Here is an 18,396-nt window from a genome sequence, read left to right on the forward strand (position 1 = left end):
TCAGGCATGACTTGCCCTTGATGAATCCATGTAGTGTAATTACTGGTGATGTTTAGGAAATAGGAGGTCTACTTCAAAGCCACAATGATTCACCTATTATTCACCGGCTGTCAAGAGGCTGCTAGAGAACTATAAAAATAACTCTTGGGCCCTGATCCTGTATCTCAGATCTGCTTAAGCTTCATCAGGGGAAGTCTGAATCGCAAGACTGAGGTCCCCAGCTTCAGTCTGAGTCTCCGTGATATTGGACATTGGACTATAACCTATGGAATTTAATCTGAAATTTTTTTGCAACTCTAAAGCTTACCATCTCTCTCCTATGAAACTGACATAAGAACTTAATTCATATCTGTATGTGTAATGATCTTTGAATCAATATTCTCACTCTCTTTTCCTTTTAAATAAATCTTAGTTTAGTTAATAAGAATATGCTATAAGTGAATCTTTGGGTAAGATCTGAAATATTCACTGACCTGGTGAGTAATGTGTCATAGAATATCAGGGTTGGAAGGGATCTCAGGAGGTCATCTAGCCCAAACCCCTGCTCAAAGCAGGACCAACACCAACTAAACCATCCCAGCCAGGGCTTTGTCAAGCTGGGCCTTAAAAACCTCTAAGGAAGGCAATTCCACCACCTCTGTAGGTAACCCAATCCATTGCTTCACTATCCTCTTAGGGAAATAGTGTTTCCTAATATCAAACCTAGACCTCCCCCACTGCAACTTGAGACCATTGCTTCTTGTTCTGTCATCTGGTACCACTGAGAACAGTCTAGATCCATCCTCTTCGGTACCCCCTTTCAAGTAGTTGAAAGCAGCTATCAAATCCCCCCTCAGTCCTCTCTTCTGCAGACTAAATCATCCCAGTTCCCTCAGCCTCTCCTCATAAATCATGTGCTCCAGCCCCCTAATCATTTTTGTTGCCCTCCACTGGACTCTTTCCAATTTTTCCACATCCTTCTTCTAGTGTGGTACCCAAAACTGTACTCCGGAGGAGGCCTCACCAATGCCGAATAGAGGGGAATGATCACGTCCCTCGATCTGCTGTCAGTGCTTCTACTAATGTAGCCCAAAATGCCATTAGACTTTTTGGCAACAAGGGCACACTTCTGACTTATATCCAACTTCTCGTCCACTGTAACCCCAGGTCCTTTTCTGCAGAACTACTACCTAGCCATTCAGTCCCTAGTCTATAGCAGTGTATGGGTTCTTTTTGTCCTGGGTGCAGGACTCTGCACTTGTCCTTGTTAAACCTCATCAGGTTCCTTTTGGCCAAATTCTCTAATTTGTCTAGGTCCCTCTGTATCCTATCCCTACCCTCCAGTGTATCTACCACTCCTCCCAGTTTAGCGTCCGACGCTTTGGGATTGGTAGAACTTTTCATATGATGAACAAGATTTTCAATAATCCTCATCATATCTGCCTTGGCTGTCTGACTGTCACAGTTTAAGGGAACTGTGGCTTTTGGCTTCAGGGTAACCAGGGAGGTATTGCAGAAGCTGTTTTGTTACTGGACTGGTGAATCTAATTATTAGAAATAACCTCCAGTTTTGGGGATCGTCTGCCCCATTTTTCGCAGTTTGCCCTGAGTGAGCAATCTCAGTGTGGCCCTCCCTGGGACCCTGGTCACAATAACTATAGCAGAATAATTATATCCTATAGCTATGCTGGTACAATTCCATGTGTGGTTGCTTCCTTCTGGAATTAAAGAGATTTTATTCTGGAATAATTGTTCCACTTTGGATCTCTATCTGCCAACCCCTCCTCTTGCAGAGAGATTGCAAGAGAAGCCACAGGATTGAGACCAGACATCTAGCCTCTGGCTTAGACCTTCTCATATGTTTCCTGTGACCTTGTCTCCCACTGCCCTCTACCACAGGGATTGAGGGTCCTGCTTCCCTCTCAGCCACGCCCCTCCATCACAGGCCTCTACTTCTCCACTCTGCGGTGGTCATCGAAAGTGAACAGCTGGGCACCCAAGCAGGAGCCTCTAGTGGGAGCTATAAAGTCTGTTGGAGAAAAACTTAGTTTTTATTTTTTGGTTGGGTATAGCAAACAATTCTCATTCTCAAACAAACATATCCCTCTGCAGAGCCCACTCCCCACCTCTCAAGGGCACACAAAGACCCCATTATATACGTTCCCCCTAGAATAGCCAGGCAACCCCTATCTACGGTTGGGTCTCCTACACACGCAAGGCAGGGTCTGTGACCACCAATTCCCTCTCACAGAGGCATGGGAGTAGCGATGCCATATACTCACATCTTCTAGGTGCACTGAACCCCACCAAACATACCACACAGCCTCCTCCCCACACTCCCCCATCACCCAGCACTTCAAAACCCAGCCTGTCATCAGGGAAAAGCAGGGCCCACAAATACCGTATCCAGTTCTGCCGGTAGTACTGTATCCAGCAGTACTGTATCCTTCCCTGGAGGGGGACAGAGAGAGGTACCCACCCACCTGCTACATCTCTCAGCCATCTCAGTGTGGAGAAGACTTTGTGCTCAGGTAAGCAAAGCACCAAGCACCAGCTGAAAGACAATAGGCCACGACCAAGTAAACCCTGCACAGGCTCAACACCCAAACACCACAGATGAGTCTTGGCCTGTCTGCGTGGAAGGGTCCCTAATAGGGGTTTTCTCCTCCCATAAATGGCACTGCTGCTGCTGTGGGGTCAGGCTGGAGGCCCTGCTGTGAAGGTGACTCCCAGGTCTCTGCCTGACTGGGTGGGGAGGTTGGGAGTTCGCCCTGCTGCTGTCCTGTAGATAAACAGAGGGATTTGTCCCCAGGGCAGTTACCAGCACTATATCTACACTGTTGTCAAAACTGAAGTGGAAGATAGGCAAAATAATGTGCAAAAATGCTAGTTAGATAACTATATAATGCACCTGACATGGCACATCTGGCACAACAGCGGGCAGTTTCGCTTATTAGGGCACTACTATGGCCCATCCCACTCACCTTCCCCAATCTCAGTCTCTGCTTACTAGTATAAGTCTGCTTACAGACATCTGGAATCATAACACTCAAAAACCAGTAGGAGAACACTTTAACCTGTCTGGTCATTCAATGACAGACCTGCAGGTGGCAATTTTGCAACAGAAAAGCTTCAAAAACAGACTCCAATGAGAAACTGTTGAACTGGAATTGATATGCAAACTAGATACAATCAACTTAGGCTTAAATAGGGACTGGGAATGGCTGAGCCATTACAAACATTGAACCTATCTCCCCTTGTAAGCATTCTCACACTTCTTATCAAACTGTCTGTACTGGGCTATCTTGATTATCAGTTCAAAAATTTTTTTCCTCTTACTTAATTGGCCTCTCAGAGTTGGTAAGACAACTCCTACCTTTTCATGTGTGTGTGTGTGTCCCCTCAATATATGTTCCATTCCATGCATCCGAAGAAGTGGGCTGTAGCCCACAAAAGCTTATGCTCCAGTGTTACTCTCTAAGGTGCTACAAGTAGTCCTGTTCTTTTTGTGGATACAGACTAACACAGCTGCTACTCTGAAACCAGCTTACTAGTATGCGTTCCCAGACTTGCATCAGCTCCTAGCCAATCGCTAACCACAACCAGCACTTCCTAGTTTTTAACAGCAGGGAGGTCTTGCACATTCAAGCCAATATAACCCTGTTCCTTCAATCTGAAGCCAAGGGATAGATGCTGTGTGCTCTTCCCAACAACTTTTTCCATTGCAGTATCCTGTGCTTGCCATAATTTATTCATCCCACACACATTGCTTTGTCACATTTGCAAAATAACTGAGAGTTTCTTACAGCACTAGCATTAACATCTTATAACACTGAGCACAGGTGACGCAGAACCGTTAAGTGAGGTGATATTTTTGCTACAGGAAAAGACTACTGAGCAGGTTCTTCATTCATTAGAAGAAAGAATCTTCTTGTCTGCTATCCAGAAAGATCTGCAGGGACAAAACTTCCCCCAAATCTAGACTACAGAGTCCTCTGGAATCAGTAGCTGGAAACACAATAAAAAACAGTATCACAGTGCAATCATTTGGATCTCAGACCTTGGGAAAGAGGCAGTCTGATTCAGTAACTAGAACACAGCTGTGGGAGTCAGGAGATATAGGTTATAGTCTCTGCCACTTAAGTTGAGCAAATCTTGTGTCCTCTCTGCTTCTGTTTCCTGATCTGTAAAATGGAGATAATGAAACATAACTGCCTCCTGGAGGTTGTAAATCATAACTAATATTTGTTAAATGCTTTGAGCTGCTTGGCTGCAAGCTGTTGAGTATCACTATTATGGAAAATATAATAGCGTACATATGAAGATCAAGGCCTGGTTTTGAGAAAGTTTGGTGCCCGTGCACACACCTATGTGCACATGTTTAAAACACTGACTCCGGCCTACATGGGTGATGGTCTAGATTCCAAAACCTGCATGTGCATGGGGTATGTACACACTCAAAAGACCCAAGATCTTTGGTTTGGGACCCAAGATTTTCAAACATTCAGAACTCTGTTTCTCTTGAAAGCAAAGATTCTCAAACTTAGTGAAGTAGTTTGGACCCCCCCAAAAAGCTGTTTTTAGCTATCCAAGTGCAAAACCATACCTGAACAAATTTTTAAATGCACAAAAAGGTTGTTTTTACTCACACAATTCAAAAAGGGACAAACTAATTTCATTGCAATTTCTCAACATTATTCATATCTGGTATGAAAATTCTCGCCTCAAAGGAAATGGATGAGACTTTTAAGCAAAAAAAACAAAAAACCAGCCACATAGATATGTAGAACAGCATAGCAATTTCAAACATATTCTGGTTGTTTCAATACTACAACCATATACTAGAGTAGTGGTCTCCAACCTTTTTATGCCCAAGATCACTTTTTGAATTTAAGGGCAACCCAAGATCTACCCCCCCCCTTCCCCAAAGGGCCACCCACTCCATTCCCCTCCCCCCGTCGCTTGCTCACCCCTATGCTCACTCACTTGCACTGGGCTGGAGCAGGGGGTTGGGAGGGAGTGCGGGCTCTTGGCTGGGGCAGAGGGGTTCACAGTGTGGGAGGGGGCCCTGGGCTGAGCCTGGGGCAGGGAGTTGGGGTGCAGGAGGAGTTATGGGGTGCTGGCTCTGAGAGGGGGTAAGGGCTGGGGCAGGGGGTTGGGGTGCAAGAGGGGTTATGAGATGTTAGCTCTGGAAAGGGCGTCAGGGCTGGGGCAGGGGCTTCAGCTGCAGGAGGGGATGAGGGTGCAAGCTCTGGGAGGGTGTTTGCGTGGCTCCAGGCTGGGGCAGAGTGTTGGGGTGCAGGAGGGGGTGCGGGGTGCTGACTCTGGGAGGGGGGGCAGGGCTTGGGCAGGGTGTTGGGGTGCAGGAAGGGGTACAGGGTGCTGGCTCCCACCGGCCGGCACTTACCTCAGTCAGTGGCGCAGCGAGGCTAAAGTAGGCTCCCTGTCTGCTGCAGGCCACACTGCTCCCAGGGGCCAACGCGCCCCTGCAGCCCTGGGTGGGGCTGGGGCAGGGAGCCCGTGGCGCTGTGCACTACCCCTCTCTGCAGGCACTGCCCCAAAGCCCCCATTGGCCACAGTTTCCTGTTCCTGGCCAATGGGAGATGCGGGGATGGTGCTTTCAGACAGGAGTGCATGTGGAGACCCCTGCCCCCAACACAGGGGGTGGGGCCATGCTAGCCACTTCTGAGAGTGACGTGGGGCCCTGGCAGGCAGGAAACCTGCCTTAGTGGCAGGCAGCCCTACTGTGCCACCGCAGCCGAAGATCGTGATTGACCGGAAGAGTCCCCAGGATCGACCAGTCAATCACGATCAACAGATTGGTGACCACTGTACCAGAGAAAACTGGATTCTGAAACCAGGGACTGTACTCCCTTATTTTTTGTTAAGCACTAATGTTTAGGGCAGGAGTCAGTAACCTATGGGACTCATGCCAAAGGTGGCATGCAAGCTGATTTACTGTGGCATGCTGCTGCTGGCCTGGGGTCCCAGCCACCAGCCCCACTCAGCCTGCTGCCGGCCTGGATGGACAGGACCCCAGGCTGGCACCGGGCTGAGCGGGGCCAGCGGCCGGGACCCCCAGCTGGCAGGGGCCGGCAGACAGAACCCCAGACCAGCAGCAGGCTGAGTGTCTCAGCCCACTGCCAGCCTGGGGTCCCGGCTGCCAGCCCCGCTCAGTCCGCTGCCAGTCTGGGGTTCCATCCACTGGTCCCTGTAAATGTAAAATGTATTACTGGCACGTGAAATCTTAAATTACCGCGAATAAATGAAGACTTGGCACAACACTTCTGAAAGGCTGCTGACCCCTGGTTTAGGGTGATCACATATCCAGAATTCTTCCCCTTTAACAAACCAGGTCCTGGTGTCTGCTCAGATTATAGGGATATAGACTGGGAAGGGATCTCCTGGGTCATCTAGTCCAGTCCCTGCTCTTGCTGGCAACCCCAACACATAATCCCCTTCATGAATTTATCAGGCTCCAATTTAAAATGAGTTAGGTTGTTTGCCCCACACACTGCTCCTAGTGGGAGGCAGTTCTAGATCATCCCATCCCTCCTCTTATGGTAGAAACTTTCTTCTCATTTCCAGTCTTCATTTACTCATGGCCAGTTTATCCCCATTTCTTCTTGTGCCAACACTGTCCTTTAGCTTCAATAGCTCTTCACCCACCTTGGTGTTTGCCTTCCCCCGACCCTGCAATGTATTTATAGAGAACAACCAGATCCCCTCTCAGCGTGTGTTGTGCTAGACCAGTGGTTCTCAAACTTTTGTACTGGTGACCCCTTTCACATAGCTAGGGTGACCAGATGTCTGGATTTTATAGGGACAGTCCCGATTTTGGGGGCTTTTTCTTATAGAGGCACCTATTACCCCCCATCCCAGTTTTTTCCATTTGCTATCTGGTTACCCTACAAATAGCAAGCCTCTGCGTGTGACCCCCTGTAGTGGGGCAGCTGCCCCACTCCTGAGGAACAGGGGTTAAAAGCAGCCCTGGAGAGGGCTGCAGCTGTGAAGAAAGCCTCGGCTGATTGGGGAACCAGCCACAGATGTGACCATGCCCCAATCAGGGCCCAGCTGGCCCTTATAAGAGGTGAGTGGGCCAGAAGCACACAGAGTCTCTCTCTGGCAGTAGAGAGAGATGGGCCTGGCTGCTTGGGAGGGGAGTGCAGCATCTAGAGTGGAGTAGGGCTGGAGGAAGGCTAGAGGAGCTGGGAAGCTCCAACCTGGAAAACCCCCAGGCTGCAGGCCTTTGATGAAAGGCCAGGAAGGGTACTGGGGTTGCAGAGGTGCAGCCCAGGATAGACCAAGGCAGCAGGTCCAAACACCCCTTGCCAATGATGAGTGGCCTTTACAGACTGCAGTCTGCCCCAATGAACGGGGGCTAGATGGTGACTGGCAGTAGCCACTGAGGAGAGGTGGGGATAGGGGGTTGGGGGTTCCTTGGGGAGGGAACACTGAGATTTGTGGGGTACTGCAAGGGGGAAGCACCCAATGTAAAGGGGAACTGGGGTCTGGGAGGGACATGGGGGGCCAGTGGCAAGCAGGACATCAGCTAGTAGAGGGTGCTCTGAAGCTGGAAAAGCTAATTCCTGGACAACCAACAGGAGGTGCCATGCTGGTGAGTTGCCCTGTTACACCCCCCTTATAAATTAAAAGCACTTTTTTATATAGTTAACACTATTATAAGTGCTGGAGGCAAAGTGGGGTTTGGGGTGGAGGCTGACAGCTCACTACCCCCCATGTAATAACCTTATGACCCCCTGAGGGGTCCCAACTCCCAGTTTCAGAATCCCTGTGCTAGATTAAACAAGCCAAGCTCATCCAGCCTCCTCTCTTAAAATAGGCCGTCCATTCCCCTGATCATCCTCATAGCTCTTTTCTGTACCTGTTCCACTTTAAATTCATCTTTCTTGAACATGGGTGATCAGAATTGCACACAGTATTCCAAATGAAGTCTTATCAGGGCTTTCTACAATGGCATTAATACTTCTGTCTCTTCTGGAAATTCCTTACCTTATACATCCTAGGATAGCATTTGCCTTTTTCATGGTTGCATCATATTTGTGGCTCACAGTCATCCCGTGATCAATTAATACACCCAGGTCTCTCTCCTCCTCTGTCATATCCAACTGATGAGGCCCCAGCTTACAGCAGAAATTCTTATTAGTCCCTAAGTGCATAACCCTGCACTTTCTACTATTGACTTTCACCCCATTCTATTGCTCCAGTCCTCTAAGTCATCCAATTCTTCCTGTATAATATTCCAGTCCTCCTCTGTGTTGGTGATGCCTCCCAACTTTGTGTCACCAGCAAATTTCATTAGCTCATGTCCTCTTTTTGTGGCAAGATCATTAATTAAACTATTAAATAAGATCTGTCCTAACTCCCTGAGGACCTCCACTAGTAATTTCGCTGTGTCCTGATAGTTCTTCCCTTTAGCCAGTTCCTTACCACCTTACAATGCTTGTACTACGCCCCATATTCTCCATCTTAACTAATGATTTCCCATATTGAACATTTGATATAGTACTACTTAGGGTCCCGATAGATCAGATCCATTGCATTTCCCTTGGCTAAGAAATTAGTTATCTTATCAAAGAAAGATAGCAAGCTAGTATGGTATGATCTACCTTTGGTAAACCCATGTTGTATTTTATTCCATTTTGCATTTACCTCCATGTCTAACTATCTTTTCTTTCTTCAGAATTTGTTCTAAAGCCTTGCATGCTATTTAGGTCAGACTAATGGGCCTATAGTTTTCTGAATTACTTTTTTCTCCTCTTTCTTAAATACACATATACAACATTTGCTATTCTCCAATCATATAGTACTACTCCTGATTTGATCATTTATTACAAATCCTTGCCACTGGACTTGCTCTTTCATGTGTCAGTTCTTTCTGTATTCTGGTCTGGAGAGCCTCCCAACTTGAATGTATTAAACTGTTTTCTTTCCACCATGGATTTGGTAGTTTCCGTTTCTATATACTCATTCCCATCAGCCATCCTCCCTTTGCCCCCATGTTTAGAACCCTGTGCAGATACACGCTCCTGTCCAGGAGTGTGCAAGCTGCTTGCACACACTAGTCACTCATGTGACCAGGGATAGTTGCCGGGGAGCTGGTGCCCACCCCAGTGGGCAAGGTTGGGGGCGGTACAGCCACGTCAGAGGAGCTGCCTGGGCTGGGCATTGGCTTGTGTGAGCAACAGCCCAACATGCTGCTACTTTTGCCACTGCAGTTCGTGGCCCTGCTGGTCTTGCTCGTTGTCACTAGAGTCCTGCAAATCCACGGATATCTGCTTTATATCCATGGATATAAATTGTGTACCTGCACAGGGCTCTACTACCCATGTTCTACATCACCATTATTATTGACAACTGAGGAAAATTATTCATTTAGTTTTGGAGCTGCACCTAGATTATCCTTCCACTCTACCTCATCCTCACTGCATAGCAGACTCACTTCTTTTCCTATTCTATTTTATTTATATGGCTAAAGAACCTTTTTACTATTTATTTTATTTTCCTTCTAATTCAGCTTCACTTTCAGCAACTCTTTATCCCTACACTCTCTGATATTCAAAACAGAGCTTTCTTTGCTGATCAATCCCTCTTTCCATTCTTTGTAGGCCTCTGCTTACTCCTGATATCCTTCTTGAAGTGTTTATTCATCCAGTTAGATCTAGAGCCCTTCCCTACAAATTTTATGCCCTTGTTTGGGATGCAAATTCCAGATGGAATTTCTTTAAGTCAAAGGTAGAAAAAGGTAAGTCTCCTCCACATTGAAGTCCCTGAGCTCTTCAGTCCAGTTGATTTCACTAACTAGTTCCCTTAATTTATCAAATTCTTCCCTTTTGCAATTGAAAACCTTAGTTATGACCTGATTTTGATTATCCTTCCCTCCATTTGATTTAAACTGAATCAACGTGTGATCACTCGATCCAGCGTTCTTTTCTACAACCAGCTCTTCTATACTGTCCTCACTACTTACACCAAAACCAAGTCTAAAATAGCATCCTCTCAGGTTGGTTCAGTGACTACTTGGTGAAGAAATCTGTTAGCTATCACATCCAGAAATAAGTGGGTCCTACCACCTTTATTTCCCCCTAAACAACACATACCTTCAACACTTGTCTTCCAGCTAATAGTTAGTCCACCATGTTTCTGTTATCCCTATAATGCCCTTCACCAAGAGGTCTCATTCCTCCATTTTGTTGCCAAGGCCATAGGTGCCAACTCAGTGGCTCCTCCAGGGCTGCAGCATCCATGGGGAAAAATTGGTGGGTACTGAGTACACACCAGCAGCTCCGTGCCCCTCTCAGCTCTGCTACGCCTCCTCACCTGAGCACACTGTGAGCCTGCTTTTCCCCCCTAGCTCCCAGCACTTGCACCACAAAACAGTTGTTTCGCGTGGGGGGGAGGGAGGAGGAAGGAAACACAGTGCACTTGGGGAAGAGGCAGAGCTGGGGCAGGGATTTGGGGAAGGGGTTGAAATGGGGGTGGGGAAAGGATGGAGTCAGCATGGGGCAGGGGGGCGCAAACACCCACCAGTGCCAGGGAAAGTTGGCGCCTATGGCTGAGGCTTCTTGTATTAGCATAAAAGCATCTCAATTGTTTTCTCTCTGACCTCATTCAATTTCTTAGTAGGATTTGGCATAGGCGTATGGACAGCAAAAAGGACTATCTTCTGGTGTTCATTTATCCATTACTATATTCTCACTTACCTGATTTTCCTATTCCTGTATATTAAAACCATGGATGAAGATTAAACAAGTCTCTCCTAACTTCTAGCAATGAAACCAATACAAGAGGAAGAGATTGGAAAAATGCAGAATAAGAGAGGTAGAAAGACGGAAAGCAGAGCAACTCAAAGCATCAGTTAGGGTCTTGCAATAGAACTTTAAGCCAATCACAAATATGAGATGTGTTAAAGCTGGCCAATACATGCAGACACAAAGAGTGAGCAGCATGACACTGCTAATGTAACCCACACACCTCCCGGCCAATCGGAGGGCGGAAATGGTGCTGTGGGTGGGGGTAGCACACAGAGCCCCGTGGCCCCCTGCCTAGGAGCCAGACCTGCTGCTGGCTGCTTCTGGGGCACAGCGCAGTATCGGAACAAGTAGAGACTAGCCTGCCTTAGTCAGGGAGCATTGTCGAGCGGACTTTTAACAGCCGGGTCAGTGGTGCTGACCAGAGCCACCACGACCCAGTACTTTACATTCTGCGACCCAGTACTGGGTCATGACCTGCAGTTTGAAAACCACTGCTCTAGTGGAACTGAGACCACTTAGAGATTAATGAGTCTGCTACCTTAGCTAAAAGCCATGTGGCTTTTAGCTAATGCAGCAGAGCAGGGGTGGGCAAACTTTGTGGCCCAAGGGCCACATCTGGGTATAGAAGTTGGATGGTGGGCATGAATGCTCACCAAACTGGGGGTTGGGAGGTGTGGGAGAGTGAGGGCTAGGGCTGGGGCTGCGGGCCCTGGGGTGGGGCTGGGGATGAAGGGTTGGAGGAGCAGGAGCGTGCTCTGGGATGGGCTCAGGGGTTTGGAGGGCAGGAGGAGGATCGGAGCTGGGGCAAGAGCCTGGGGGGATGGCTCAGGGGTGCAAGCGCCGGGTGGTGCTTAACTCACGGTGCTCACAGAAGCAGGGGCATGTCCCTCCTCCGGCTCCTAAGCGGAGGCGCGGCCAAATGGCTCTGTGCCCTGTCCCATCCACAGGTGCTGCTCCTGCAGCTCCCACAGGCTGTGGTTCCCAGCCAATAGGAGCTGTGGGGATGGTGCTTAGGGTGGGGGCAGCGTGCAGAGCCCCTTGGTTGCCCCTGTACATAGGAGCCAGAGGGGGGATATGCTGCTGCTTCCAGGAGCCGCGCAGAGCTATGGCACATGTGGAGCAGGGCCAACTCCCAACCTCGCTCCCCAGCTGGAGCTCGAGGGCTAGATCAAAACATCTGAAGGGCCAGATATAGCCCCCGGCCCATAGTTTGCTCATCCTTGCAGTAGAGCCTCAGGTATTTAGCTCTAGAGGTCCCAGGTTCAATCCTGCTTGCAGGTGGTCCTCGCTCCCTGACACAGCCATCCCCATGTTTCCCCGTTACCTCAGCACCCTACATACGCTTCCCTCTGACACCCAGTCCCATTTTCCCCCATTACCTCAACATCCCACACATGCTCCCCCCGCACCTAGCCCCACGTTCCCCTAATACCTCAGCACCCCACATAGGCTCCCCCGTGCACTCAACCCCACGCTCCCTCAGTTACTTCAGTACCCGACACACACTCCTCCCATTCCTCTCAATTATCTCATTACCTGCCATAGACTCCCCCCACACCCAACCTCACACTCCCCTCCCAGTTACCTCAGCTCCCCTAATACTTCCAGCTGCACCCAGCCCCATACCCCCCCCCCCACATCACAGGGTGATTAGAATTTTGAAAGGCCCTGGGCCAAAGCAAGTGGAAGTCCTCCCCATCCCTTCCGCCTGCAGTCCCTCCCCACCCCCCCACACACTCTTGCTGGGGAAATGGAGTTGAGGCACGGGGCATGCCCAGTCCCACCCCCCGCCTGGCACTCCTGCCAGAGAGCTGGTTCAGAGTACAGGGGCACCCATTTTTTCAGGGCCCCTCAATTGGCCAGGACCCCTAGGCAAAGGCCCTGTTTAGTCCAGTGGCTAATCCACCACTGCTACTCACTCCTCCCCGCAACCAGCCCCAAATTCCCAGGTTGACTAAGCACCCCACACATGCTCCCCTGTTATCTCAGCATCCCCACACACTCCCCCTACACCCAGCCCCATGATCCCCCCATTACCTCAGCACCCACCATACACTCCCCACCGCACCCAATCCCTGCACTCAGCCCCACACTCCCCTTTGTTACTGCAGCATCCCCCATGTGCTATCTCCCCTGCACCCTCCTCCCCTGCATCTAGCCCCCCAGCTCTCTCCCCTATGTTCTTCATCTGTATCCAGCTCCATGCTCTCCCTTCCTGCTACCCCACACCACCCCCCGCCGTAGTTTTCCTCCCGCGCAGCCCCACTCCCACACTTCCATCTCCACACTGCCTCCCCCAGCCCCATGCTCTCCCCCAGCCCCACACCCAGCCCCACGCTCTCCAAGCCCCAGTGCCAGGTCTGAATTCACCCCCTATAGCCAGCTCCAGCCGCCCCATACCCAGCTCTGAGTTCAGCCCCTGGGCCTGCCCCCATGCCCAGCCCAGGCTCTTACCCAGAGAGGTGGTCAGGCTGAAGAGCACCATGGCCAGCAGGGGCCAGGCGGGTCGGGGGCCCCCATTCCCCATCCTCCTCCCGCTCCCCTGGAAGCACCAGGAGGCCGGTGGTGATACGGTGCGCGGCGGGCAGGCGGAACGATCCGCCCCGGGCCCGCGGCGCAGGGAACCCTACAGACAGCGGCAGCTCCAACCCCGCCGCCCCCTCCTCCCGGGCCGGCTTAACCCGGCCCCTGCCGCAGGGCTGCGAGAGCCGTGTCCAGCGCAGGCGGTGGCCAAGGCCAGTCCGGAGTCAGACCCCAGACAAAGAGAGCTGTCACCGTCAGTGTGTGTTTGCGTGTCCAGTGTGTGCATGTATGTGTGTGCGCGCCCAGCGTATCTCCCCGTGTGTGTCTGTGTGTGCCTCGTGTGTCTCCCCCACTGTGTGTGTCTGCTCAGTTTGTGTGCGTGCCTAGTGTATGTGTGTGTGCTCATTGTGTCTCTGCCTGTGTATGTATGTGTGCAGTGTTTCACCCAGTGTGTGTGTGTGCATGTGTGCCCAGTGTGCGTGTGTGCATGCCTAGTATGTGTGCCCAGTCTGTCTCCTGCAGTGTGTGTATATGTGTGTTCCCAGTGTGTCTCCCACCATGTGTATGTGTGCCCAGTATGTCTCCCCCAGTATGTGTGTGTGTGTGCGTGCCAAGGGTGTGTGTGCATGCCCAGCTTATCTTCCCATGTGTGTCTGTGTGTGCCCCGTGTGTCTCCCCCAGTGTGTGTGTGTGCTCAGTTTGTGTGCGTGCCTGGTGTGTGCTCATTGTGTCTCTGCCTGTGTATGTATGTGCCCAGTGTCTCCCCCTGTGTGTGTGTGTGTGCCCAGTGTGTATGTGTGCATGCCTAGTGTGCGTGCCCAGTCTGTCTCCTGCAGCGTGTGTATATGTGTGTTCCCAATGTCTCCCGCCATGTGTATGTGTGCCTAGTGTGTCTCCCGCAGTGTGTGTGTGTATGTGTGTGCCCAGTGTGTTTACATGTGTGCCCAGTGTGCGTGTGTGCATGCCTAATGTGCATGCCCAGTCTGTCTCCCGCAGTGTGTGTATATGTGTTTTCCCAGTGTGTCTCCCACCATGTGTATGTGTGCCCAGTGTGTCGAGCCCACTGGGGGCATTCGCCCCCAGTGTGTATCTGCCTGCAGTGCATGTTTACATACCCTATGTGCATGCCTAGTGTGTGTGTGTCTGCCTCCAGTGTGTGTGTGACCAGTGTGTCTCCCCCAGTGTGCGCATGAATGCGTGCCCTGTGTGTGTGTGTGCGCATGTGTGCCCAGTGTGTCTCACCCAGCCAAATTTATTGACTATAAAAGGTAGATTTTAAATGATATTAAGTGATCAGCAAAAAGTCAGAGTGATTACCAAAATAAAATAAAATGTAAGTATGCAGTCTGAACTCTCAACCCTGTTAGACTGGGCAACATCTAGATTAACCCAACTGGATACTGCAGTCCTTAATATACAGGTTTGTTCCTTAAACCTGGACCAATATCTCCTTTTTTGGAGTCTTGTGTTCTTCTCAGTGTATTGGTTGCTTGCAGCATAGGTGGGGGCAGGAGAAGGGCCCAGTATGTGTCCGCTCTGCCTGTTTTATACCCTCAGACCATGTGCTTGGGGAGCATAAGTCCAGGCATCTCTGGGTGGGCATTACTGAGTCTGCAGGCAAGGTTGAGCAATTCCCCTGATGTGGCCTCATGCAGGTGAGTCATTGCATTGTAGCTCCTTTGCTGGACAATGGCTGTTGATGGGTTGTTTGACACCCCACCTGGATGTTGGTTACTTTCCTTGCTGTTACCTCTAGGGAGCTAATATCTGGCTGAGTCCCCAACTTACAGCATGTTTTAGTGATAACCATACAACCCAATTCTCATAACTTCATATGCATTCATGATACACATACGGATAGAGAAAAGACTTTCAGCAGATCATAACCTTTCACTAATACCTTACAAGGCATGCTTTATATGTAAGATCATGATTATATGAAAATGAGGAATATGGGGTTACAGTACGCTCTCCCAAGGTATACGTCACAGTGTGTCTCTGCCCCAGTCTGTGTGTGTGTGTGTGTGTGTCTAACTACAGTGTGTGGGTATGTGCCCAGTATCTGTGTGTGCCAGCCCAGAGTATGTGCGCCCTGGGTGCATGCCCCTGTGTGGGTGCGGGCGTCCCTGCCTTCAGTATGCATGTGTGAATGCACCTCCAGTGAGTGTGTGTGTGTGTGTGTCCAGTGTGAGTAGAGTGTTTCCAGTCTCTGCTCCCAGTGTGTGTGTGTAGGTGTGCCACTAGTGTGTGCATGTGCCCCCTGTGTGTGGGTGTGTGCACGTGTGCCCCAATGCATACCCCCAATGTGTGTGTGCTTCCAGTGTGCCCCCAGTGTGCATGTGCACCCCCAGTGTCTATGTGTGTGCATGCCCCAGTGTGTGTACATGTGCATGCATGTGTGCACCCCGGTGGGTGGCTGTGAGAGGAGACACGGTGCATGTGCATGCTTCCCTCACTGTGAGCATACAGTGAGTGGGTGTGAGACACAGCATGCATGCGTGCCATCTCCAGTGTGTGCATGTCCATGTGCACACCCAGTGGGAAGCTAAGACAAGTATATGTGTGCATGTCTGAGAGGCATGTGTGTGTGTGTATGCCCCCAAGGATGAGTGTGAGACACAGTGTGTGTGCGTGCCCCCCAGCAGGAGGGTGCGAGACAAGGGGTTTGTGTGTGAGAGAGAGAGTCATCAGGAGACTGGGTCCTGGCTAGGGTCCAAAGTCAGCCCATTTTCCCCAGGAGTAGAGAAGCTGCTCCCATGTCATTGATCCTTGGTGGCACTACTATGAGATGAATCTGGTGGCTCTCCAATCCAGCTCCTATATCACAAATCCATCACTAGCTTTTGCAGTAACTCGCAGACTCAGCCGGCAGGAGAAGAGCTGCTTGGGCTGGGGAGTGTGAATGACCCCCTAGAGGAAGTTCCCCTGGGATGAGGCCTGCTGGCAGTGCAGTGTGTCTGAGCAGTGTGCCCTGCTATTGCCTTGTAAATAGAGGATTCCATTCATCAGGGTCATCAAAGAGATGCCTTTCACCAACATTAAATCCACCCACCATTTGTTTTATACTTCTGTATATGGTCATGCAAATTAACTCCAAATATGCAAATTAAGCCATTAAATAATTTGCATACAATGATTGGACAACAGGAAGCTGGTCCTTATTCTCCATTGCACTAGATACACACATAAACCAAGCTCTGTTTCCTAGGAGACTGCAGAAGGAAGATCATCTTTCCATGCTAGTGCCCAGAGCAAAATGTTCCTGGAAATCCATCCAGAAAAATATACCATAGAGGAGCAGGAGTTCCTTTTTCACAGGAATAATTGCCAGGAAGTGTTGGGAGCTCTTTAAAGTTGTGGGAATTGGGGGAGGGCCTCCTAACACCATTGTCAGTGTGCCTCCAACTATGTCACCATACAGAGCTGCCTGCTGGGGAGTGGGTGATAGCAGAGTAATACTCGCATAGAGCCCCTTGCTGGGGAAGGAGATAGTAACACATGCACAAATTCCTTTGCTGTGGGGTGGCAGGAAGGGGGATGGTAACAGAATAACACTCGCACAGATCCCCCTGCTGCGCGGGGGTTGGGGGAGGGGAAGGGGAATGGTAGCAGAGTAATACCTGCACAGAGCCCGCACAGAGTCTTCTGTGGGGGAGGGGATGGTAACCATAGAATCATAGAAGATTAGGGTTGGAAGAGAACTCTGGAGGTCATCTAGTCCAACCCCCTGCTCAGAACAGAAACAACTCCAACTAAATCATCCCAGCCAGGGCTTTGTCAAGCAGGGCCTTAAAAATCTCTAAGGAAGGAGTTTCCACTACTTCCCTAGGTAACCCATTCCAGTACTTCACCACCCTCCTATTGAAATAGTTTTTCCTAATATCCAACCTAGACCTCCCCCACTGCAACTTGAGACCATTGCTCCTTGTTCTGTCATCTGCCACCACTGAGAACAGCCAAGCTCCATCCTTTTTGGAACCCTCCTTCAGGTAGTTGAAAGCTGCTATCAAATCCCCCCTCACTCTTCTCTTCTGCAGATTAAACAATCCCAGTTCCCTCAGTCTCTCCTCATAAGTCCTGTGACCCAGATCCCTAACCATTTTCGTTGCCCTCTGCTGGACTCTCTCCAATTTGTCCACATCCTTTCTGTAGTGGTAGGCCCAAAAATGGACACAGTACTCCAGATATAGCCTCACCAGTGCCAGACAGAGGGAAATAATCACTTCCCTCGATCTGCTGGCAATGCTCCTAATAATGCAGCCCAATATGCTGTTAGCCTTTTTGGCAACAAGGGCACACTGTTGACTCATATCCAGTTTCTTGTCCATTGTAATCTCCAGGTCCTTTTCTGTAGAACTGCCGTGTCGCCAGTTGGTACCCAGCCTGTAGCAGTGCATGGTATTCTTCCATCTTAAGTGCAGGATTCTGCACTTGTCCTTGTTGAACCTCCTCAAATTTCTTTTGGCCCAATCCTTCAATTTGTCTGTGTCACTCTGGACCCTATCCCTACCCTCCAGAATATCTACCTCTCCCCCGAGTTTAGTGTCATTCGTTAACTTGCTGAAGGTGAAATCCATCTCATCATCCAGATCATCAATGAAGATGTTGAACAAACCTGCTTGATACCGGCTACCAACTAGATATGGAGCCATTAATCACTACCTCTTGAGCCAGACAATCTAGCCAGCTTTCTATTCACCTTATAGTCCATTCATCCAATCCACACTTTTTTAACTTGCTGGCAAGAATACTGTAGGAGACTGTATCAAAAGCTTTGCTGAAGTCAAGGAATAACACATCCACTGCTTTCCCCTCATCCACAGAGCCAGTTATCTCATCACAGAAGGCATTCAGGTTGGTCAGGCACAACTTGACCTTGGTGAATCCATGTTGACAGTTCCTGATCACCTTCCTCTACTCCAAGTCTTCAAAACTGATTCCTTGAGGACCTGCTGCAAGATTTTTCCAGGGACTAAGGTGAGGCTGACTGGTCTGTAGTTTTCCAGATTCTCCTTCTTCTCTCTTTTAAAGATGAGCACTACATTAGTCTTTTTCCTAATGTGTGGGACTTCCCCTGATTGCCATGAGTTTTCAGAGATAATGGCCAATGGCTCTGCAA

At 49.8% G+C, this 18,396-nt stretch overlaps 1 protein-coding gene across 1 annotated transcript in view; it reads right to left on the reverse strand.

Annotated features, from left to right (window-relative positions):
- The window catches only part of SHISA4 (shisa family member 4), a 46,145-nt gene extending 32,528 nt beyond the window's left edge, over positions 1-13,617 (reverse strand). The window contains exon 1 of the mRNA XM_050956466.1: positions 13,209-13,617. Coding sequence (XP_050812423.1) covers positions 13,209-13,281 — 73 coding nt within the window. The 5' untranslated portion in view covers positions 13,282-13,617. The remainder of the gene's footprint in view (positions 1-13,208) is intronic.
- Positions 13,618-18,396: the final 4,779 nt, after the last annotated feature.

Source organism: Gopherus flavomarginatus, chromosome 5 (assembly GCF_025201925.1).
Source record: "Gopherus flavomarginatus isolate rGopFla2 chromosome 5, rGopFla2.mat.asm, whole genome shotgun sequence".
Classification (NCBI taxonomy): domain Eukaryota; kingdom Metazoa; phylum Chordata; order Testudines; family Testudinidae; genus Gopherus; species Gopherus flavomarginatus.